Consider the following 25866-nt stretch of genomic DNA (forward strand, 5'->3'; position numbering starts at 1 on the left):
GTTCAGTGATCTCCCATGAGTGCAACAATACCCCCTATGCACAGGTTTTATGTGGTTTTAGGAAGTTACAGGGCCCAATATAGGGTCTGCATAGAAATTTGGCACATTGATTTTCTGGCCCTATGTTGCCTTTGAGACAGTATGGCAGCCCAGGAATGAAAATTACCCCCCTCATGACATACCATTTGCAAAAGTAGATAACTCAGGATATTCTAAAAGGAGTATTTTAGTTGTTTGTATAACTTATAATGGCCTTAGAGTGGATGGGCTTAACTTATAAAGGGACAGGACAAGGTCAGGGGATTTATGAAGTTAGGAATACAGAATAATAAAATAAAATAAATTAGGAACACATACAGATTGCTTTCAAATTAAAAGTTTAACTCTGTGTGATATATTCGAAAGCAATCAGTGATACAGAGGCCAGGTTGAGAGGGGCAGTCAGGGCAATGGTAACTAGAATCCCTCCTCCCTCCTTTTTTATAGCAGACTCTGCATCTTTTCTGGGGTGTTAATTTGCAGGCAGTGGGGGGGATCCTAGTGGGAAAATGCCTGCCACAGAGTCGCTCAACATTTTCAGATTGAACAGTGGGAGGATTAGGGGTCTGGTTAAACAAAATATCAGATGTTACATTTAACACAAATTCCAAAAAAGTATAAGTTTTCCCTGTGCCTGTTTTTTTGTACAGCACATATGCATTATATACTGCGATCTGCATAATATAAAAGGCTACTTTTTTGTACCAAGTTCTAGTTTTTCTTTGAATTAGATATGGCTGCAGGCACCGGTCAGCTAAATCTACCCCCCCCATGTTTTTGTTGTACTCCACAATGCACTTTGGCTTTCGGATCTGTGCAGATCTTCCCTTCACAGACACTGGCACTGTAGCTTCATCGTGCATTGTGGAGAGCATGTACACATCTTTTTTATCAGTGTACCGAAGGGCCAGTAGCTCATTGTGGCGTAAAGCTGACGTTGTGCCCCTACTTTTTTTTCCATATGTCAGCTTCTGGGGGAAACCTTTGCGATTTTTTCTTGTTGTGCCACAGGCCACGGTTTCAAAATAAAACAAAAATTTTAATAGCTCTGTGCTGGTGTAAAAATTATCGAGCCACAAATGGTACCCTTTATTTAGCAGGGGTAGTAGGAGATCCCACACAATTTTCCCACTTGTGCCAACTGAATCTGGGCAGCCAGGTGGATCCAAGTGGCTATCCTTTCCCTGGTAGATGCGAAATGCCCAGGTATACCCAGTACTGCATTCACAGAGCTTATAAAATTTTACCCCATAGCGGGACCTCTTGGATGGTATATATTGCTTGAAAAGCAATCTCCCCTTAAATTTCATGAGGGACTCATCAATGCAAATGTCCTGCTCAGGTATGTAAACTTCTTTAAATTTTTGGGACAGGTGGCTTATCAGGGGCCTTAGTTTATATAACCTGTCATGCAGGGGGTCATTTTTGGGGGGGCACTTGGTATTATCATTAAAATGGAGAAACCGCAGCAATTGTTCATATCTGTCCCTCTTCATAACCCCTGGAAAAAGAGGGGTAGCCAGGATGGGGTTCTGGCTCCAGTATGAACGAATGCTGGGTTTCTTCACAATCCCCATTATTAATGTCAGGGCCCAAAACTTTTTAATCTCTGGTATGTCAGTGGGATGCCAGGTATTTTTTCTGACATACAGAGATTGGGGATTTTTGGACAGATACTGGCTGGCATATAAATTTGTTTGAGCAACTATATGCTCAAACATAGCATCTGTCAGAATCAGTGACATATAGTTTATTGGCTCACATACTGGAACATCACTTGTTATGCCAGGAGTCTCAGTAAATTCTGGCATTTCTGGGGCAGTGAAATTTGGGGGTATCCAATTTTGGTCATTTGTGCGACGCCTCCTTTTAGGTGGCGGGCAGGGAGCACCAGCATCAGATGTATCACTCAGGGGCTCTATATCTGATGCCGTAAGGGTTGCGCTGTCAGACAGAGCAGAGAGGGTTTCACTCCCTGAATCTGCGGCAAGAATGGCATAAGCCTCTTCTGCTGAATAGCGTGCCATAAGGGATTTTTTTCAGTACAAAGTACCACTTCACCACCACCAATTACCACTTCACCTTCCCCAAAATCCCACTAAACCACCCCAATTACCACCTCCCAATTACCACCCACCCTATTCCCTTTTTTTTTTTTTTTTTTTTAAATTATGATTTTTTCTTTATATATATATTTTTTTTTTTTTTTTTTTTTATAAACTAAAAAAAAAAAGGAACTGTGAAGGGTAGTGATTGGGAACAGCAGGGAAGGGGTTAATAATAACTAAAGATCCCCACAAATAAACTTTTGGGCACTGATCAAAGCCCTGACAGGCTGATCACTGTGATATTAGGCTGATCACAGTAGCAGCTCAGTGATCAGCAGCAAAAACAATATATATATATATTTGTAACCCCCACAAATAAACCCCCAACGCTTTTGATCAACACTGATCAAAGCCCTAACAGGCTAAGCAAGTTATATTAGGCTGATCACAGTAGCAGCTCTGTGATCAGCAGCAAAAAAAATATATATATTGTTTGTAACTATATTTTTTCTCCCTCTCTAGCTTTCTGCAGCACACACCAACACTAAACTGTCTTCCTCTCTCTCTCAGATCGCACTGAGAGCAGAGAGGAAGCGGATACACTTGTAACAGCCAATGATTCCACTCATTGGCTGCTACAGTGTTACAGGGGACAATCGATACACCCCCTCCATGCTGATTGGATCCTGGGGGAGTGCCAGAGGTGCTAGGCACATCCCCCAACCGGATCCACAACAAACAAAATAACGGAGGGGGCACAGGAGCTGAAAACCGTTATGCCGTTCTATTCCGTCATAACGGCTCTAAAGCCCAGTGTAATTATGACGGAATGGAACGGCATAACGGCGTTAAAAGGTTAAAGCGGTTTCTCTCGTCACACAACCGCAATTAACCTATGATCTTAATATCTATATCTCTACGTATTATATATAAGCAGTATTGTGTTCACAGAATTTCAGCTATTCCAATAATTGTACTATCTGGAACTAATATTGTAAAGAGTCTGTATTTTCATATAAGAGATACCAGTTGGTGTTAACAATGTAATATTTTTTTTTTTTTTCCTTTCTTCTTTATGGTTGCTCTACTTTAGAGCTTATTGCTTATTTCCTATATCTTCATATGTTATAGAATATATATGTATTATGTGAGCTCTATTTCTAATTGTTGCAAAACAAAGAAAAATATTTGAAAATATGAGGTTCATTCTATACGCACTTCCAATTGTCCTGTGATGTAATCTGTATGCTTGTATAATACTTCTTTCAAGACATCTGATGTGATTCTTATTTCTGAGTCATTGCAGTGGTTGATGTTTTGTTTATATTTTTATTGTATATCAAACCTCAATAAAAAAAATTATTTAAACAAAAAAAAAAGTGTATGCTCCATCTGAATCATGAAAGAAAAAAAATTAGATTTCATGTCTCTTTAATTTGTACTTTAAAATATTATTATTCTTGCCCTAAAATAGTAGGACTAGAACTTTTCTCTTACAGAACATTTTCATTTAAAGGGAGAGTAAACACCAAAAATGTTATTGTTTAAAAAGATAGATAATCCCTTTATTTACCATTCCCCAGTTTTGCATAACCAACACTGTTTTATTAATATAATTTTTACCTCTGTAATTATCTTGTATCTAAGCTTCTGCTGACTGCCTCCTTATCTCAGATCTTTTGACAGACTTGCATTTCTGGCAATTAGTGCTGATTTTTAAATACAATTGTATCCTAAACTTTGTAGACTTAGGCAGCATAAATGTCATTCATATAAATCTCTTGTGAAAACAACCCTTAGCAAAGGTCCCACTAGTGCGGATATCACAGAGTAAGTATAATGCAATGATTTCAACATTTAAAGGGACAGTCTAGGCCAAAAAAAACTTTCATGATTCAGATAGAGCATGTCATTTTAAACAATTTTCCAATTTACTTTTATCACCAATTTTGCTTTGTTCTCTTGGTATTCTTAGTTGAAAGCTTAACCTAGGAGGTTCATATGCTAATTTCTTAGACCTTGAAGGCCACCTCTTTTCAGAATGCATTTTAACAGGTTTTCACCACTAGAGGGTGTTAGTTCATGTATTTCATATAGATAACACTGTGCTTGTGCATGTGAAGTTATCTGGGAGCAGGCACTGATTGGCTAAATAAAGGAGCAGTTTGCAGAGGCTTAGATACAAGATAATCACAGAGGTAAAAAGTATATTAATATAACTGTGTTGGTTATGCAAAACTGGGGAATAGGTAATAAAGGATTATCTATCTTTTAAAACAATAAAAGTTCTGGTGTAGACTGTCCCTTTAAATCCAAGACATGTGTAAGAGACAAAGGGCTTACCGCTTTGATGGCGATCAGGAATGGTAAAAATCTACCTGAAAGTTGAATCTTCCGTAGTTTCACAGTAAGCGATTACCTTGATGCACTGGCGGCAAATGTAACCTAAGTGCACTTACAGCGTTAAACCTCTCATAGCACACTAGGTAAAATACACTGGTGACGGCTTCCTCGACACTGGAACAGTTAGGGCTCTCCTAAACCCTCTCTTTCAAAAAGGCAAAAGTACAAACAAACTTCACAATCCCAGTGTAGTAAAGGCAGGGAGAGATTTCTTAAATTAAAAATACTTTTTATTCATTACTTGCGTTAAAAGCATAACCGATACAGCACACAGACAGACACCACAGCCGACGCGTTTCCTGCCTCACGGGCAGTTCATCAGAGCTGATTTTTAAATAACTTCACGTGCATGAGCACAATGTTATCTATATGAAATACATGAACTTACGCCCTCTAGATGTGAAAAACTGGCAAATGCATTCAAATTAGAGGCGGCATTCAAGGGTTTAGAAATTAGCATGAGTCTATCGAGGTTTAGCTTTCAACTAAGAATAACAAGAGAACAAAGCAAATTTGATGATAAAAGTAAAATAGAAAGTTGTTTAAAATGACATTCCCTAACGAATCATGAAAGTTTAATTTGGACTTTACTATCCCTTTAATAATTAGGTTGTTATAAGCCAGTAACAAGAGTCCCTCACATGAGTTAAAGAGACAGTCTACACCAGAATTTTTACTGTTTAAAAAGATAGATAATCCCTTTATTACCCATTCCCTAGTTTTGCATAACCAACACAGTTATAATAATACACTTTTTACCTCTGTGATTACCTTGTTTCTAAGTTTCTGCAAACTGCAACTTATTTCAGTTCTTTTGACAGACTTGCATTTTAGCCAATCAGTGCTGGCTCCTAGGTAACACCATGTGCGTGAGCTCAATCCTATCTATATGACACACATGAACTAACGCCCTCTAGTGGTGAAAAACTGCCAAAATGCATTCAGATAAGAGGTGACCTTCAAGGTCTAAGAAATTAGCATATGAGCCTCCAAGGTTTAGTTTTCAACTAAGAATACCAAGAGAACAAAGCAAAATTAGTATTAAAAGTAAATTGGAAAGTTGTTTAAAATGACATGCCCTAATTGAATCATGAAAGTTTGTTTTGGACTTGACTGTCCCTTTAACTGAAGACCGGGGACTGTCACTTGCGTAGAGTTAGAATTAAGCAATTTTGCATTGTTCAAGTAAAACTAAAAAAATGACATGTTGGGAGTTATTGTCTGAATAACCCTTTCAATTTACCAATACACAGATGGCCCTCGTTTTACAACGGTTCAATTTACACCATTTCAGGAAACAACCTTTTTTTTCCAGTCATGTGACTGCTATTTAAAAGCATTGAGAATGAGCAATGAGACCTGAGCTATCAAGCAGATTTCAAAGGAACAAGATCTTCCTGTCTATAAATCAGTCCAGATTGGAATGCATAGAAAGAACTGTTTGCGTTGTGTGATTAGTTTATTATGTTTATAATGCTGTTTAGCAAATGTTTTTGTTCATTTAACTTAGTTTAATTATATATTCTGTGTTGTGTGATTATTTTATTAGGTTTATAATGCTGTTTAGCATTTAAAGTCTTCGTTTCAAAATAAAACAAAAATTTTAATAGCTCTGTGCTGGTGTAAAAATTATCGAGCCACAAATGGTACCCTTTATTTAGCAGGGGTAGTAGGAGATCCCACACAATTTTCCCACTTGTGCCAACTGAATCTGGGCAGCCAGGTGGATCCAAGTGGCTATCCTTTCCCTGGTAGATGCGAAATGCCCAGGTATACCCAGTACTGCATTCACAGAGCTTATAAAATTTTACCCCATAGCGGGACCTCTTGGATGGTATATATTGCTTGAAAAGCAATCTCCCCTTAAATTTCATGAGGGACTCATCAATGCAAATGTCCTGCTCAGGTATGTAAACTTCTTTAAATTTTTGGGACAGGTGGCTTATCAGGGGCCTTAGTTTATATAACCTGTCATGCAGGGGGTCATTTTTGGGGGGGCACTTGGTATTATCATTAAAATGGAGAAACCGCAGCAATTGTTCATATCTGTCCCTCTTCATAACCCCTGGAAAAAGAGGGGTAGCCAGGATGGGGTTCTGGCTCCAGTATGAACGAATGCTGGGTTTCTTCACAATCCCCATTATTAATGTCAGGGCCCAAAACTTTTTAATCTCTGGTATGTCAGTGGGATGCCAGGTATTTTTTCTGACATACAGAGATTGGGGATTTTTGGACAGATACTGGCTGGCATATAAATTTGTTTGAGCAACTATATGCTCAAACATAGCATCTGTCAGAATCAGTGACATATAGTTTATTGGCTCACATACTGGAACATCACTTGTTATGCCAGGAGTCTCAGTAAATTCTGGCATTTCTGGGGCAGTGAAATTTGGGGGTATCCAATTTTGGTCATTTGTGCGACGCCTCCTTTTAGGTGGCGGGCAGGGAGCACCAGCATCAGATGTATCACTCAGGGGCTCTATATCTGATGCCGTAAGGGTTGCGCTGTCAGACAGAGCAGAGAGGGTTTCACTCCCTGAATCTGCGGCAAGAATGGCATAAGCCTCTTCTGCTGAATAGCGTGCCATAAGGGATTTTTTTCAGTACAAAGTACCACTTCACCACCACCAATTACCACTTCACCTTCCCCAAAATCCCACTAAACCACCCCAATTACCACCTCCCAATTACCACCCACCCTATTCCCTTTTTTTTTTTTTTTTTTTTAAATTATGATTTTTTCTTTATATATATATTTTTTTTTTTTTTTTTTTTTATAAACTAAAAAAAAAAAGGAACTGTGAAGGGTAGTGATTGGGAACAGCAGGGAAGGGGTTAATAATAACTAAAGATCCCCACAAATAAACTTTTGGGCACTGATCAAAGCCCTGACAGGCTGATCACTGTGATATTAGGCTGATCACAGTAGCAGCTCAGTGATCAGCAGCAAAAACAATATATATATATATTTGTAACCCCCACAAATAAACCCCCAACGCTTTTGATCAACACTGATCAAAGCCCTAACAGGCTAAGCAAGTTATATTAGGCTGATCACAGTAGCAGCTCTGTGATCAGCAGCAAAAAAAATATATATATTGTTTGTAACTATATTTTTTCTCCCTCTCTAGCTTTCTGCAGCACACACCAACACTAAACTGTCTTCCTCTCTCTCTCAGATCGCACTGAGAGCAGAGAGGAAGCGGATACACTTGTAACAGCCAATGATTCCACTCATTGGCTGCTACAGTGTTACAGGGGACAATCGATACACCCCCTCCATGCTGATTGGATCCTGGGGGAGTGCCAGAGGTGCTAGGCACATCCCCCAACCGGATCCACAACAAACAAAATAACGGAGGGGGCACAGGAGCTGAAAACCGTTATGCCGTTCTATTCCGTCATAACGGCTCTAAAGCCCAGTGTAATTATGACGGAATGGAACGGCATAACGGCGTTAAAAGGTTAAAGCGGTTTCTCTCGTCACACAACCGCAATTAACCTATGATCTTAATATCTATATCTCTACGTATTATATATAAGCAGTATTGTGTTCACAGAATTTCAGCTATTCCAATAATTGTACTATCTGGAACTAATATTGTAAAGAGTCTGTATTTTCATATAAGAGATACCAGTTGGTGTTAACAATGTAATATTTTTTTTTTTTTTCCTTTCTTCTTTATGGTTGCTCTACTTTAGAGCTTATTGCTTATTTCCTATATCTTCATATGTTATAGAATATATATGTATTATGTGAGCTCTATTTCTAATTGTTGCAAAACAAAGAAAAATATTTGAAAATATGAGGTTCATTCTATACGCACTTCCAATTGTCCTGTGATGTAATCTGTATGCTTGTATAATACTTCTTTCAAGACATCTGATGTGATTCTTATTTCTGAGTCATTGCAGTGGTTGATGTTTTGTTTATATTTTTATTGTATATCAAACCTCAATAAAAAAAATTATTTAAACAAAAAAAAAAGTGTATGCTCCATCTGAATCATGAAAGAAAAAAAATTAGATTTCATGTCTCTTTAATTTGTACTTTAAAATATTATTATTCTTGCCCTAAAATAGTAGGACTAGAACTTTTCTCTTACAGAACATTTTCATTTAAAGGGAGAGTAAACACCAAAAATGTTATTGTTTAAAAAGATAGATAATCCCTTTATTTACCATTCCCCAGTTTTGCATAACCAACACTGTTTTATTAATATAATTTTTACCTCTGTAATTATCTTGTATCTAAGCTTCTGCTGACTGCCTCCTTATCTCAGATCTTTTGACAGACTTGCATTTCTGGCAATTAGTGCTGATTTTTAAATACAATTGTATCCTAAACTTTGTAGACTTAGGCAGCATAAATGTCATTCATATAAATCTCTTGTGAAAACAACCCTTAGCAAAGGTCCCACTAGTGCGGATATCACAGAGTAAGTATAATGCAATGATTTCAACATTTAAAGGGACAGTCTAGGCCAAAAAAAACTTTCATGATTCAGATAGAGCATGTCATTTTAAACAATTTTCCAATTTACTTTTATCACCAATTTTGCTTTGTTCTCTTGGTATTCTTAGTTGAAAGCTTAACCTAGGAGGTTCATATGCTAATTTCTTAGACCTTGAAGGCCACCTCTTTTCAGAATGCATTTTAACAGGTTTTCACCACTAGAGGGTGTTAGTTCATGTATTTCATATAGATAACACTGTGCTTGTGCATGTGAAGTTATCTGGGAGCAGGCACTGATTGGCTAAATAAAGGAGCAGTTTGCAGAGGCTTAGATACAAGATAATCACAGAGGTAAAAAGTATATTAATATAACTGTGTTGGTTATGCAAAACTGGGGAATAGGTAATAAAGGATTATCTATCTTTTAAAACAATAAAAGTTCTGGTGTAGACTGTCCCTTTAAATCCAAGACATGTGTAAGAGACAAAGGGCTTACCGCTTTGATGGCGATCAGGAATGGTAAAAATCTACCTGAAAGTTGAATCTTCCGTAGTTTCACAGTAAGCGATTACCTTGATGCACTGGCGGCAAATGTAACCTAAGTGCACTTACAGCGTTAAACCTCTCATAGCACACTAGGTAAAATACACTGGTGACGGCTTCCTCGACACTGGAACAGTTAGGGCTCTCCTAAACCCTCTCTTTCAAAAAGGCAAAAGTACAAACAAACTTCACAATCCCAGTGTAGTAAAGGCAGGGAGAGATTTCTTAAATTAAAAATACTTTTTATTCATTACTTGCGTTAAAAGCATAACCGATACAGCACACAGACAGACACCACAGCCGACGCGTTTCCTGCCTCACGGGCAGTTCATCAGAGCTGATTTTTAAATAACTTCACGTGCATGAGCACAATGTTATCTATATGAAATACATGAACTTACGCCCTCTAGATGTGAAAAACTGGCAAATGCATTCAAATTAGAGGCGGCATTCAAGGGTTTAGAAATTAGCATGAGTCTATCGAGGTTTAGCTTTCAACTAAGAATAACAAGAGAACAAAGCAAATTTGATGATAAAAGTAAAATAGAAAGTTGTTTAAAATGACATTCCCTAACGAATCATGAAAGTTTAATTTGGACTTTACTATCCCTTTAATAATTAGGTTGTTATAAGCCAGTAACAAGAGTCCCTCACATGAGTTAAAGAGACAGTCTACACCAGAATTTTTACTGTTTAAAAAGATAGATAATCCCTTTATTACCCATTCCCTAGTTTTGCATAACCAACACAGTTATAATAATACACTTTTTACCTCTGTGATTACCTTGTTTCTAAGTTTCTGCAAACTGCAACTTATTTCAGTTCTTTTGACAGACTTGCATTTTAGCCAATCAGTGCTGGCTCCTAGGTAACACCATGTGCGTGAGCTCAATCCTATCTATATGACACACATGAACTAACGCCCTCTAGTGGTGAAAAACTGCCAAAATGCATTCAGATAAGAGGTGACCTTCAAGGTCTAAGAAATTAGCATATGAGCCTCCAAGGTTTAGTTTTCAACTAAGAATACCAAGAGAACAAAGCAAAATTAGTATTAAAAGTAAATTGGAAAGTTGTTTAAAATGACATGCCCTAATTGAATCATGAAAGTTTGTTTTGGACTTGACTGTCCCTTTAACTGAAGACCGGGGACTGTCACTTGCGTAGAGTTAGAATTAAGCAATTTTGCATTGTTCAAGTAAAACTAAAAAAATGACATGTTGGGAGTTATTGTCTGAATAACCCTTTCAATTTACCAATACACAGATGGCCCTCGTTTTACAACGGTTCAATTTACACCATTTCAGGAAACAACCTTTTTTTTCCAGTCATGTGACTGCTATTTAAAAGCATTGAGAATGAGCAATGAGACCTGAGCTATCAAGCAGATTTCAAAGGAACAAGATCTTCCTGTCTATAAATCAGTCCAGATTGGAATGCATAGAAAGAACTGTTTGCGTTGTGTGATTAGTTTATTATGTTTATAATGCTGTTTAGCAAATGTTTTTGTTCATTTAACTTAGTTTAATTATATATTCTGTGTTGTGTGATTATTTTATTAGGTTTATAATGCTGTTTAGCATTTAAAGTCTTCATTTCAAAGCTTTAAAAATAATGTATTAGGTGTGACTTATGACAATTTTGAGAGGGGCCTGGAACCTAACTCCATCACTTCCCATTGACTTACATTATAAACTGGGTTTCAATTTACAACGGTTTCGATTTACAACCATTCCTTCTGGAACCTAACCCCAGCGTAAACTGAGGGCTACCTGTAATTAATCAATCGATGCTGAATTCTAAATTATACTTTTTTTTTTGCTACATTAGATTTTCCTCATCCATAAATTTAGAGAAGAGATTGCATCTGTGTAGTGAGTGGATTACAATAAATCAGGAAACACTGTTGTTCACCAGTTTAAAGTTTATTAACTGCTATAAATTGAAAATCTAAAAATGAAATGCTGGTTACAGTTGATTGACCCTGTGGCTCGAAACACAAGGAAACCAATCAAATCCACCTTCTTTATCTCTGAACATTTATGATATAAAACTGAGGTGTGTATATTGCAGGAACAAATATGTGACATGTGCTCTACTTGAGTAATATGCTCTACAAAAGAACTGTAGATCTTTTTCTGGCAAATTTATTTTTTTCTCCCATTTTCCGGCACCCTGTTTCATGTGACAGACATCAGCCAATCACAAAGTAGTATACGTATACCCTGTGAGCTTGTGCCCATGCTCAGTAGGATATTGTTCCCCAGAAAGTATGAATATAAAAAGACTGTGTAAAATTTGATAATGGAAGTAAATTGGAAAGTGTCTTAAAGGGACATTAAGCCCAATTTTTTTCTTTTTTGATTCAGATAGAGTGTGCAATTTTAAGCAACTTTCTAATGTACTCCTATTATCAATTTTTATTTCTTCTCTTGCTATCTTTATTTAAAAAGCAGGAATGTGATGCATAGGAGCCGGCTATTTTTGGTTGAGAACCTGGGTTATGCTTGCTTATTGGTGGCTAAATGTCAGCCACCAATAAGCAAACACTATCCATGGTGATAAACCTAAAATGGGCTGGCTGCTAAGATTTACATTCCTCCTTTTTAAATAAAGATAGCAAGAGAACGAAGACAAATTGATAATAGGAGTAAATTAGAAAGTTGCTTAAAATTTCATGCTCCATCTCAATCTTGAAAAAAAAATGTGGGGTTAGTGTCCTTTTAAAACTGCATGCTCTATTTGAATCATAAAAGTTTATTTTGACTTGAGTGTCCCTTTAAATATTGTTAAAGTTCTGAAGTTAAATGTGTTTTGATTACAAATAACTTAGGGAATGTAAATTCAATGGGCTAAATAATCAAGATAATTCTGTCACCCATATGAAAAAGCAGGATTTAAAGTTGTAGATTTTTCTCCATGAAAACGGTGAAGTTAAAACGGGTTTGAATTCAAAGTGACAATAAAGTCAAAAATAAACTTGTTATTATTCAGTTAGAGCATACAATTTTAAACAACTTTCTAATTTACTTCTATTATCTAACTTGCTTTGTTCTCTTGGTATCCATTGTTGAAAAGCATACCTAGGCATGCTTAGGAGCAGAAATTGCCTAGTGGGAGCTAGCTGGTGATTGCGCATATATGCCTCTAGTCACTGTCTCACCCAATGCACACTGTTGATCCTTCAACAAAGGATGCCAAGTGAATGAAATTTGATCATATAAGTAAACTGGGAAGTTTAAAATTGCATGCTCTATCTGAATTCTGAAAGAAAAATTTGGGGTATCATGTCCCTTTAAATTGAAACTTATACAACGGTATAGGTAGTGTACTTCCTGCTAATTCTCACTAATGCAAATTGGTTAATAAGTGCTTCAAGTTAATGTTCATCGGCTGATATGTATTTCTTGCTAACTTTCATTGGTTGATAGATGCTTTTTGATAATGCTAATTAAAGGGGCATGATACACAAATGCTGAAGCACTTGAAAGTGATGTAGCATAGCTGTAAAAACTGACTAGAAAATATCCCCTGAACATCTCTATGTAAACAAACAAAAATAATATTTTACTTCAAAATTTCCTCAGTAGCCACATCCCATTGTAAAGGGACTTGAAGCAGCCAATCAGGATGCTAGTCCTGGGACTTGCAAGGAAGCATACATCTTGCATGTGCAGGCACATGTTATTTCCCTTTTCACTTTAAAGGGACATGAAATCCAATTTTTTTTTCTCTTATGATTTAGAAAGAGCATGCAATTTTAAACAACGTTCTAATTTACTTCAATTATCTATTTTGCTTCATTCTCTTTATATCCTTTGCTGAAAAGCATATCTAGATAGGATCAGAAGCTGCTGATTGGTAGCTGCACATAGATGCCTTGTGTGATTGGCTCTCCCATGTGCATTGCTATTTCTTAAACAAAAGATATCTAAAAAACATGAAGCAAATTAGATAAAAGAAATAAATTGGAATGATGTTTAAAATTGTGTTCTCTACTTGAATCATGAAAGAATTTTTTTGGGTTTAGTGATCCTTTAAGGAAGTTTAGTATAAATTCTCACATGATTTCAGTTAAATTTCATGAGATCACATTAAAGCAAAGTATGATCTCAGCACTGATTAAGCTGAATGGCTCTTTTTTTCACTTTTTCTCAACATGCAGCTTACTATTGTGAGCTGAAGAAATTTTGAGGTAAGATATCTTTCATTTTTACACAGATGTTCAGATGATAATTTCTTGTCATCTTTTTACAGTTATGCTGCATCCATTTCAAATTATTTAGCACATGGGTATTATGTCCCTTTAAGCATTAGTTTAAAGGGACAGTAAACACCAGAATTTTTGTTGTTTAAAAAAGGTAGATAATCCCTTTATTACCCATTCCCCAATTTTGCATAACCAACACAGTTATAATAATATACTTTTTACCTCTATGATTACCTTGTATCTATGACTCTGCAAACTGCCCCCTTATTCAGTTCTTTTGACAGACATGCATTTTTAGCCAATCAATGCTTGCTCTTAGGAGCTTCACGTGCCGGAGCTCAATGTTATCTATATGAAACACATGAACTAACGCCCTCTAGTGGTGAAAAACTGTCAAAATGCTTTCCGATTAGAGGCAGTCTTCAAGGTCTAAGAAATTAGCCCATGAACCTCCTAGATTTAGCTTTCAACTAAGAATACCAAGAGAACAAAGCAAAATTGGTAATAAAAGTAAATTGGAAAGTTGTTTAAAATTACATGCCCTATTTAAATCATGAAAGATTTTTTTTTTACTTTACTGTCCCCTTAATAGAAAGTACCTATCTGCCAATGAACATTAATTGGAATTAGGGTTGCCACTTCAGCCATGTTTTCTTGGACAGTTAAGAGTTACACATGCTGTAGGATTTGCAGGGAGGGAAATAAATAATGATGTCCAGCAACACTATTCACATGCTGTCCCACAGGCACAATACATGTTCCTGCCTGCACACCCTGCATCATGTGTAACTCATAACTGTCCAGGAAAGCATGGCTGAGAAGCACTAATAAAAAGTGCACTGGTATATTAGTTTAAATGTAAATCTAAAAAGCTTATGCTTCATATTTTTCAGACAAAAAATGTCAACATATTTAAAGACTTCATTCATGTAAGTGGCAAGAGTCCATGAGCTAGTGATGTATGCAATATACATTCCTACCAGGAGGGGGCAAAGTTTCCCAAATCTCAAAATGCCTATAAATACACCTCCCACCTCACTTATACCTTTTTTTCCCCCAAACTTTGCCTCCTTGTGGAGGTTGTGAAGCAAGATGTGCTTGATTTTCTTCTGTGAATGGCGCTTCTATGCATTTTGAAGCCCAATTCCACTCTAAGTACAGTGTTTGTCTCAGGGATGTGAAGGGAATATTGCCTGATGACACCATGTATTCGCCTATGGGAGATCTATTCGAGGGCTCTCTGTAAATCTGTCGCAGGGATTCATCTGCTGCCTCCCTTTACAGATCGACATTATACTCCTCTACCATTACCTCTACTGATATGTTTCAGTACTGGTTTGGCTGTCTGCTATATGTGGATGGGTGTCTTCAGGTAAGTATAGATCATTTTTTTAAGACACTTTATATTTTGGCACTTTATATTTTAAAGTTTTTAATGTATATTACATATATTTGTCATGAGTCAGGTCTGTGTATTTCCCTATGCAGTCTAACAGTTTCAGCAGGGAAATTATGTTTATGAGAGATTTTAGGTATTTTTTTCTTACCTGGGGTTCCAGTTAGTTGTAGCTTGGAGTCTGTTTTTTCTAAATTTTTGTGGGTTAATAGGCTCGCGATGACACAAAATGCTATTTTTTATTGCATAATTTTTGTCGAGAAGTCGGGTCTGTCCTGACGCGAGTCGCATCATTTCTGGCGTCTTTATTGACGCAAATTGTTTTTGGCGTCATTTCATTTGTTAGCTTTGGTGCCGAACGTTTTTTTTCCTGCATTTGCGTCATCTTTGTTTGCATCATTTTTGGCGCCAAAATTTGTTATATTAAGTCTCTCCCGATTTTGCTCACTGCTCTCATTTGTTTATAAAGGGCTATGATGTTTGCTTTTGATTTTACTTTTGTATAAGAATTTTATCATAAGCATTTTTTTCCCATTCCTGAAACTGCTATTTTGAGGAAATTGGATATTTTGTTTAAATGTTATTTTTTTTTTTTTTGTTACATTTTGCAAGATGTCTCAAACTGATCCTGCCTCTGATGTTACTATAGGAACTAAGCTGCCTGAACACAATTATACCAAAGCCAAGAGTGTTTGTTGTAAATAAGCTGATCTTACTTCAGTTCAAATATGTGGCACTTGTTATACTAAATTATTACATGCTGATAATGTTTCTATAAGTACAAATACATCTACTGTTATGCCACATCTAATATACATGATATTCCTGCAGATGTGAAAAAGTATATTGCTGCAGCCATAAAGAAGGCTATGACTGCTATTTCGCCTTCAAATAAGCGTAAAAGGTCTTTCCAAACCTCATAAATCTGATTAAATTTGTATTGATCGACAGCATACTGAAGTATCTTCTGCTGATGATTTCTATGGCTCAGAAGATCCTGCTTCAGAGACTGAATTTGACAAATCAACTTTTCTTTTTAAGATTGAAGATATTAATTCTTTATTAAAGGAAGTATTGTTTACTTTGGGTATCGAGGAGTCTAGTCCTCTTGATAACAAAACTAGCAAATGTTTGAATTATGTTTTTAAAACTTCTGAGGTTACTCCTGAAGTTTTTCCTATTCCAGATGCTGTCTAAGCCTAGTGCTTCTTTTAACCCTTCTTCTATGTTTAAAAAGCTATATCCTTTACCTGTGGCCAATTTAAAGTTTTGGGGAAAAGTCCTTAAGGTTGATGGGGCTATTTCCACTCTTGCCAAACGTACTACTACTATTCCAATGGAAGATAGTACTTCCTTCAAGGATCTTTTAGATAGGAAAATTACATCTGATCTTAGAAGAGCATATTTACATACTGGCTATATTCTTAGACCTGCTATTTCTTTGGCTGATGTTGCTGCTGCTTCAACTTTTTGGTTGGACAGCATAGCACAGCAGTTATCAGATCCTGAATTGTCCAGCATTGTTCTTTTACTTCAACATGCTAATCATTTCATTTGTGATGCTATATTTGATGTCATTAAGATAGATATTAAATCTATGTCTTTAGCTATTCTTACTAGAAGAGCTTTATGGCTTAAATCTTGGAATGCCGATATGGTGTCTAAATCTAGATTACTATCTCTATCGTTTCAGGGTAATTTATTTGGTTCTTAATTGGATTCTATTATCTCCACTATCACTGGGGGAAAGGGAGTTTTCTGCCCCAAGATAAGAAATCTAAGGGTAAGTTTAAAGCTCTCAATCGTTTTTGTTCCTTTCGTAAGAATAGAGAACAAAAGACCGATCCTTCCCCTAAGGACTCTGGCTCTAATTGGAGACCATCTCCGAATTGGAATAAACCCAAGCCTTATAAGAAACCAAATCCATACCCTAAGACTGCATAAAGGTGCTGCCCTCAAACCAGTTCAACTGGTGGGGGCAGATTGAAATTATTTCAAGACATTTGGGCAGATTCTGTTCAAAATAAGTGGATTCATGATATTATTCTCAAGGGTATCGAATAGGTTTCAGAATAAGACCTCCCATGAGAAGATTCTTTATCATGTTCCAACAAACCCTGTGAAGGCTCAGGCTTTTCAGAAGTGTGTTTCATACCAAGAGCTTTCAGGGGTGATTGTTCCAGTTCCTCAGCAGAAACAGGGCTTGGGTTTTTATTCAAATCTGTTCATTGTCTGGATCTAAAAATTTAAAAAAAATTTTTGTCAGAGTCCCAACTTTCAAGATGGTAACTATAAGGACTATTCTGCCTTTTGTTCAGAAAGGTAATTTTATGTCCACAAATAGACTTACAGGATGCTTATCTTCACATTCCAATTCATCCAGACCACTATCGTTTTCTGAGATTCTCTTTTCTAGACAAGCATTACCAATTTGTCGCTCTTCCGTTTAGCCTAGCGACAGCTCCAAGAATCTTCTCGAAGGTTCTCGGTGCCCTTCTATCTGTAATCAGAGAGCAGGGTATTGCGGTGTTTCCTTATTTGGACGAAATCTTGGTACTAGCTCAATCTTTTCATGAAGCAAAATCTCACACAAAACAACTAGTGTGGTTTCTTCAAAGTCATGTTTGGAGGATCAATTTACAAAAGAGTTTCTTGATTCCTCACACAAGGGTCACCTTTTTAGGTTTCCAGATAGATTCAGTGTCGATGACTCTTTCTGACAGACAAGAGACACATGAAGTTGGTTTTAGCTTGTCTAAACCTTCTGTTTCTATTTTTCCCTTCAGTGGCTATGTGCATGGAAGTTTTAGGTCTCATGACTGCAACATCGGACGCGATCCCCTTTGCTAGTTTTCATATGAGGCCTTTACAGCTTTGCATGTTGCACCAATGGTGCAGGGATTATACTCAGGATATCACAACTGATATACTTAAATCCCAACACTCAACTCTCTCTGACTTGGTGGTTAGACCATCACCTTATTGTTCAAGGGGCCTCCTTTGTTCGTCCTTCCTGGACTGTGATCTCAACAGATGCAAGTCTTACAGGTTGGGGAGCTGTCTGGGGGTCTCTGACAGCACAAGGGATTTTGCATCCTCAAGAGGCGAGGTTACCAATCAATATTTTAGAACTCCATGCTATTTTCAGAGTTCTTCATGCTTGGCCTCTATTGAAGAGAGAACTTTACATTCGTTTTCAGACAGACAATATCACAACAGTGGCATATGTCAATCATCAAGGAGGGACTTGCAGTCCTTCCGCAATGAAAGAAGTATCTCGGATACTTTCTTGGGCGGAATCCAACTCTTCTCAAATTTCTGCGATTCATATCCCAGGTGTAGACAATTGGGAAGCGGATTATCTCAGCCGTCATACTTTACATCCGGGGGAATGGTCTCTCCATCCAGATGTGTTTTTCACCTTGTACAGATGTGGGGTCTTCCAGAAATAGATCTGATGGCCTCTCGTCTAAACAAGAAGCTTCCCAGGTACCTTTCCAGGTCCAAGGATCCTCAGGCGTAGATAGTGGATGCTTTAGCAGTTCCTTGGTTTTACCAACCTGCCTACATTTTTCTGCCTCTGGTTCTACTTCTAAGGGTGACCTCCAAGATCATAATGGAACAATCCTATGTGTTTCTAAAAGCACCTGCATGGCCTCACAGGTTTTGGTATGAGGAACATGTCCGGATGTCCAGTTGCCAGCCTTGGCCACTTCCTTTAAAACCAGACCTGTCTCAAGGGCCGTTTTTCCATCAGGATCTCAAATCTCTGAATTTGAAGGCATGGAAATTGAACGCTTAGTGCTTAGTCATAAAGGTTTCTCTGACTCAGTGATTAGCACTATGATACAGGCTCGTAAGTCTGTTTCAAGGAAAATTTATCATCAGGTTTGGAAAACATATATTTCATGGTGTTCCACCCATGATTATTCTTGGCATTCTTCAGAATTCCTAGGATTTTACTGTTTCTTCAGGATGGTTTGAATAAAGGGTTGTCTGCAAATACTTTGAAAGGAGAAATTTCTGCTTTGTCTTATTTCATAGAAAGATTGCTAAGCTTCCTGATATTCACTGTTTTATTCAGGCTTTGACTCATATCCAACTTGTTATTAAATCTATTTCTCCTCCTTGGAGTCTCAATTTGGTATTGAAGATTTTACAGGCTTCTTCTTTTGAACCCATGCATTCTCTGGATATTAAATTACTTTCTTGGAAAGTGTTATTTCTTTTGGCTATCTCTTCTGCTAGAAGAGTTTCTGAATTGTCTGCTCTCTTGTGAGTCTCCTTATCTGATTTTCCATCAAGATAAAGCTGTTTTGTGGACTTCATTTAAATGTTTGCCTAAAGTTGTGAATTCTAACAATATTAATAGGGAAATTGTTGTTCCATCCTAAGAATACTCTTGAAAGGTCTTTACATTCTTTGGATGTGGTACGAGCTTTGAAATATTATGTTGAGGCTACTAAAGATTTCAGAAAGACTTCTAGTCTATTTGTTATTTTTTTCTGATTCCAGGAAAGGTCAGAAAGCCTCTGCCATTTCTCTGGCATCCTGGTTGAAACTTTTGATTCACAAAGCTTATTTGGAGGCGGGCAGTCTCCGCCTCAGAGAATTACAGCTCATTCTACTAGATCAGTTGCCACTTCTTGGGCTTTCAAGAATGAAGCTTCAGTTGATCAAATTTGCAAAGCAGCAACTTGGTCTTCTTTACATACATTTACTAAATTTTACCATTTTGATGTGTTTGCTTCTTCGGAAGCAGCCTTTGGTAGGAAGGTTCTTCAGGCAGCTGTCTCAGTTTGATTCTAGTGCATTTGATTTGAATTTTTTGAAATTTTTTAAGAAAATTATTTTTTTGGATTTAAATTTCTCAGCGGATATAGCTGTTTTTATTTTAGCCCTCCCTCTCCAGTGATTTGTGAACTTCCACATCTTGGGTATTATATCCCATACGTCACTAGCTCATGGACTCTTGCCACTTACATGAAAGAAAACATAATTTATGTAAGAACTTACCTGATAAATTAATTTCTTTAATAGTGGCAAGAGTCCATGAGACCCATCCTATTTTTTTGTGGTTATGATTTTTTTGTATAAAGCACATTATTTTTCTAGTTCCTCTTTTTGTATGCTTTTTAGTCCTTTTTTTTTTTTTTACCTCACTACTTACTTTATACATTAAACTGAGGTATGAGTGAGGTGGGAGGTGTATTTATAGGCATTTTGAGGTTTGGGATACTTTGCCCCCTCCTGGTAGGAATGTATATCCCATACGTCACTAACTCATGGACTCTTGCCACTATGAAAGAAATTAATTTATCAGGTAAGTTCTTACATAAATTATGTTATTTCATATTGTCCCTTTAATTGGTTCATATCATGGCTGCATTTTCCCACCAGATACAGCATATATTTTCATATTTATGGTGAACACATAATCAAAAGGAACAAATCTAAATTTTTTATAGATGTATACACAGTGATGTACATATATACAAAATGTCTACAATACATATGAGAAAACCTTTCGGTGGGCTTCACAAGCTATTATCTCTACTCGTCTGGTGGTAAAACAAATAACTTGCATGCACTGAGAGTAGATAACATAAAACCCACATTTTTTTCTTTTATGATTTAGAAAGCAAAGAGCACACAATTTTAAACAACTTTCTAATTTACTCCAATTATACATTTTTCTTCCTTTCCTTGCTATCTTTATTTGAAAAAGCATAGACGCCAGCCCATTTTTGGTTCAGTACCTGAGTAGCACTTGCTGATTGGTGGCTACATTTAACCACCATTCAGCAGGCACTACCCATGTTCTGAACCAAAAGTGGGGCAGCTCCTATGATTACATTCCTGCTTTTTAAAATAAAAATAGCAAGAGAACGGAGAAAAATTAATAATAGGAGTAAATTAGAAAGTTGCTTAAAAGTGCATGCTCTATCTGAATCATGAGAGAGAAAAAAAAAAAAAGGTTGTGTGTCCCTTTAACTGCTAATGACGGCTCTGAGCCGTCACAGAGTTTACCACTCTGGTACTAATGACTGCTCAGAGCCGTCACTAGCACTCTTCCACCTTGAGGGAGATCTGGGGGCTCCTACCCGCTCCTACCCTAGCGATCGTGCCTGTATAGTGACAGGCATCGCTGGGGCTACCCGTTTTCTGTGGTGACGTCACGCACAATAACGTGATGACGTCACCGTGCAACTTTATTTATACTTAACAATGTTAAGTATAGGAGCAGGGGGCATGCTGCTTAGAAGCCTGTATCTCAGGCATCTAAGCAGCTACAGACCCACAAGACCCACCATTGGAAAGGTAATTGCCTAACCTTTCCAACAGTATAAGTCTTGGGGGTCTGAAGAAAAAAAAAATTAGAAAAATCTTAGCACCCAGGTGGGAAAGTGCTTAGCACTCAAAGGTTTAAGGATCGAGAGGACTCTCCATAAAAAACTATATATATATATTTTTTTTTCCAAATTACTATGTAATCCTATTAGCCAATTCACTAAGTTTTGAAGAGTGATTTCACACAATGAATCTCCATAGGTGAACACAGAAGGTGTGCAGATCTATTTCATAACTTAAATACAGTAGAATTTAATAATTAACAAATACACAATAAAAAAAAATACAACACTTGCTTTCAATTTGCAATGATCAGTAAAATATTTTCTGGAAAATTTCCAAGTTAACCCAATTTTCCCTCCCCCTGTATAACGTGACAGCCATCAGCCAATCACAAAATGAATATACCTATATACTGTGCATTTTGTTAAATTGTTACAGTTTTCAACAAGACTCATATAATTTCACATCAAACAATATTTCCACAGTTCTCAACAGAAACTTCTTAAAGGGACACTGAACCCAATTTTTTTTCTTTTGTGATTCAGATAGAGCATGTGATTTTAAGCAACTTTCTAATTTACTCCTATTATCATTTTTTCTTTGTTCCTTTGCTATCTTTATTTGAAAAAGAAGGCATCTAAGCGGGGGTTTTTTTGGTTCAGACCCTGGACAGCACTTTTGTATTGGTGGATGAATTTATCCACCAATCAGCAAGGACAACTCAGGTTTTTCACCAAAAATGGTCCGGCATCTAAACTTACATTCTTGCATTTCAAATAAAGATACCAAGAGAATGAAGAAAATTTAAAAATAGGAGTAAATTAGAAAGTTGCTTAAAATTGCATGCTCTATCTGAGTCACATAATAAAAAAAAATGGGTTCAGTGATAGAAAGGTCAAAACTGAATTGTAAATAAATGTATTTAAATTTTAAATAAAAGCATTTTTGCATTATTCACAGCCCCACCTTCTCAGTGAGTTAGCAGTGGTGTGTATTGCTTATGTGAAGATGTAATTTGTATGAAAAATAGTAGTGAGAGACAGCACCTTTTCAATCAGGGGCACAGGAAAGGGTTAGCCAAACCCCAATGTCAATCTCAAAAAGGTAATTTTCCAGCCTCCAATAGATTTTTAAAAGACCTTTATTTGTTTCTTACAGGGTCCATTATAACAACCTTATTATAATGGACCCTGTAAGAAACAAATAAAGGTCTTTTAAAAATCTATTGGAGGCTGGAAAATTACCTTTTTAAGATGTAATTTGTGTCATACAAGCCACTACTGACTCTTTGAGAAGTTGAGGGGTGTGTGAATACTTGTGCACATGGCCTCACAGATATGTACGTATGCTGCAGAGAAAAATAGTTATAACTTTTACTAGAAGCATGTTTGCTAATGTAAGTATACTGCAAAATGAACATTTCAATTTTGCCCTTTCTATCCCTTAAGTTTTAGATACTGCTACTAAAAAAAGAGGCAAGTAATGACCTATTTTGCATTGCCATAAAATATACCAATGCATTTAATATTAATACAATGTAATCAAAATTACCCCTTAGCCTTTGTCATTAGTGTGCTGTAAATGGCTTCAAGCACTGTTAATACTGGTACTTTAAACGTGTGATTTGATGTGTATTGTGTATGCCTAGTTATGCTACACAAATGTTACATAATACAACCTTCCTTAAAGGGATACTAAACACAGATTTTTTCTTTCGTGATTCAGATAAAAAGCAGGAATAAAAGCTTTGGAGCAGGCCCATTTTAGGTTCAGCACCTAGGTTGCGCTTGCTGATTTAATGGCTAAATGTGGCCACCAATCAGCAAGCGCTACCCAAAAATGGGCCGGCTGCAAAGCTTTCATTCCAGCTTTTTCAAATAAAGATACCAAGAGAACAAAGAAAGATTGATAATAGGAGAAAATTAGAAAGTTGCTTAAAAATTCTTGCTCTATCTGAATAATGAAAGAACAAAATCTGTTTTTAGTGTCCCTTCAACCACACAATTTTATCCTGTACCTTAAGTGCTTGTAGGAAGAGGACAAACTGATTAAATAGAAATGCCTTACATTTTAAAGGGACACTGAACACTACATAAATGCCAAACATATTGCTGTATTAAAAGCAAATATGTGCAGTTTTACTGTTTAAAATGATATTTATTGTTCACATATTGAAAAAATAAGTGTAAAGTTTTAGTTTTTATAAAATAGTGGGTGCTGCCATGTTGTAATTTAGTTTTCACTTGATGTAAATGCCTATTTTATCTCTGCTGCTGAAACCAATTGAGTAACATTCAGAACATGTTTAATGTCCCTTTAAATGACAAGATATTTAAGTCACAAATTCAATATACTTCCCACCATACACATTCTCAGCTGCCCTGAAAATTATATAAGTTACTATCTGAAGCAACGAACGCTCATACACAGAACCTTTGTTTAAAGGTTAATGCACAAGTTCAGGTTGAAGGTTTATTTTTCGAAGGACTTCTTCAGGCATACAAAAGACAGGATTAACCGGCTTAATGCCTTCTTCTCCAAGTAGAGATAGCCCAGCAATTCCAAACAGCGTGTGAAAGGGATCCACCTGTGAGCAACAAAAGGAGCGTCAGAGGTGAAACTGGAAGCGCAGTTCTAAATCTCTAGTAATAAAAACCATGGTCAGTTCTGCTCAGATATGTTTTACTACGAAACTGCGCAGATATCAAAGGAAAAAATATAGTTAGGGAAAGGTGTGAAAGAAAATATAAAAAGCATTGCAGCTATACAGAGTCTAATAATATAGAAAGAGGGAGCGCCAGCTGTAGGCTAAAGTATCAGAATAACGGAATAATATTAAAATACATTTATTACATTCACATAAACTAGGGTACACTATGTACATATAACAATTCGATTGAAAACAATTAAAAAATTAGCTAAAAACAATAGAGTAAGTGCCCCTCAAGAGAGAGGGGAATAAAAAAACATATGAACACAAAAAAAAATGTGTATTAAAAGTCCCACATGATATAAAAAGTCTAATAAGTAGTGATATCCTTAACAGATGTCCTGTGTAACAAATCCGGTGCCCTTGTGAATCCAATTAATCCTTTGTGTATGATGGGTATCCAAGAAATCAAAATAAAGATGGTAATCAAAAATATATGATAAAAAAATAATTAAAAAAAAATAAAATAAAAAAATTGGAGAAAAGTGAAAAAAGTGAATAAGAAATCGAATAGTATCCAAAAAATTGCAGTACCTGTGAAAACAAAAATCATAGTGCAATAACGCTAATATAAATATAAACTTAGTTGAAAATAGGCTTACTCTATATGTAAACTCGAGCAGGGACTACTTATAAGATGTACATCAACGCGTTTCGGCCCCAAAGCTGGGCCTCTCTCAAGAGGTCTACTGCTAGGGCATCGGATTTGTTACACAGGACATTTGTTAAGGATATCACTACTTATTAGACTTTTTATATCATGTGGGACTTTTAATACACATTTTTTTTGTGTTTATATGTTTTGGTATTCCCCTCTCTCCTGAGGGGCACTTACTCTATTGTTTTTAACTAATTTTTTAATTGTTTTCAATCGAATTGTTATATGTACATAGGGTACCCTAGTTTATGTGAATTTAATAAATGTATTTTAATATTCTGTTATTCTGATACTTTAGCCTATAGCCGACGCTCCCTCTTTCTATATTAATAAAAAAAAAAATGAGTTTTTAGGGGTCTCACTTTGGGAGCTTGTATCCGTTTGGATGTTGGCGCTGTATATGTACTTTTAAAATCTATACAGAGTCTCTTCATAAAACTGCATATTTATTTTTAAATTATTTATAACATTTTAAATTTAATTTAAGAGGACTATACATTTATAGCATTTGTATTCTGCCCCACATTACACTTACGCACACTGAAGAGATCGACTGGTAGACCCTAATCTATCAAGCTACAATTTGGGAGAGCCTGCTGTCTACCATTGTTCCTCAACCGTGGTCTTCAAGTACCCCCCAACAGGCCAGTTTTTCATTATAGCTGAACCAGTGCACAAATGAAAAATCAGCTGATGGGTGAGAGAGTAGGTTAGTAACCATGGTTATTACTTATCAGTTCATCTGTGTACTGGTTCAACTATAATGAAAACCTGACCTGTTGGGGTACTTGAGGACCGCAGTTGAAAAACACTGCTGTATACTTACTATATGCCAGAGATATTTTAATTAACATACTGTACATGCTGAATTAATCACATTGCAATATGCTCCTTTTACAAAAGCCCTCTTCTGTAATTAAAGAAACACAATACCCATATACTAAATCACATGAAAGTGATGCAGCAGAACTGTAAAAAGATGACGTGAAAATATCACCTGAACATCTCTATGTAAAAAATGGAAGATATTTTACTTAAAAATTTCT

General features: G+C 36.4%; 1 protein-coding gene across 1 annotated transcript in view; it reads right to left on the bottom strand.

Moving 5' to 3' along the window:
* Positions 1-11398: 11398 nt before the first annotated feature.
* RABGGTB (Rab geranylgeranyltransferase subunit beta) overlaps positions 11399-25866 on the bottom strand; it is a 47063-nt gene continuing 32595 nt past the window's right edge. The window contains exon 9 of the mRNA XM_053693341.1: positions 11399-24039. Within this exon, the coding sequence (XP_053549316.1) occupies positions 23899-24039 (141 nt within the window). The 3' untranslated portion in view covers positions 11399-23898. The remainder of the gene's footprint in view (positions 24040-25866) is intronic.

The sequence above is a fragment of the Bombina bombina genome, chromosome 10 (assembly GCF_027579735.1).
Source record: "Bombina bombina isolate aBomBom1 chromosome 10, aBomBom1.pri, whole genome shotgun sequence".
In the NCBI taxonomy this organism is placed as follows: domain Eukaryota; kingdom Metazoa; phylum Chordata; class Amphibia; order Anura; family Bombinatoridae; genus Bombina; species Bombina bombina.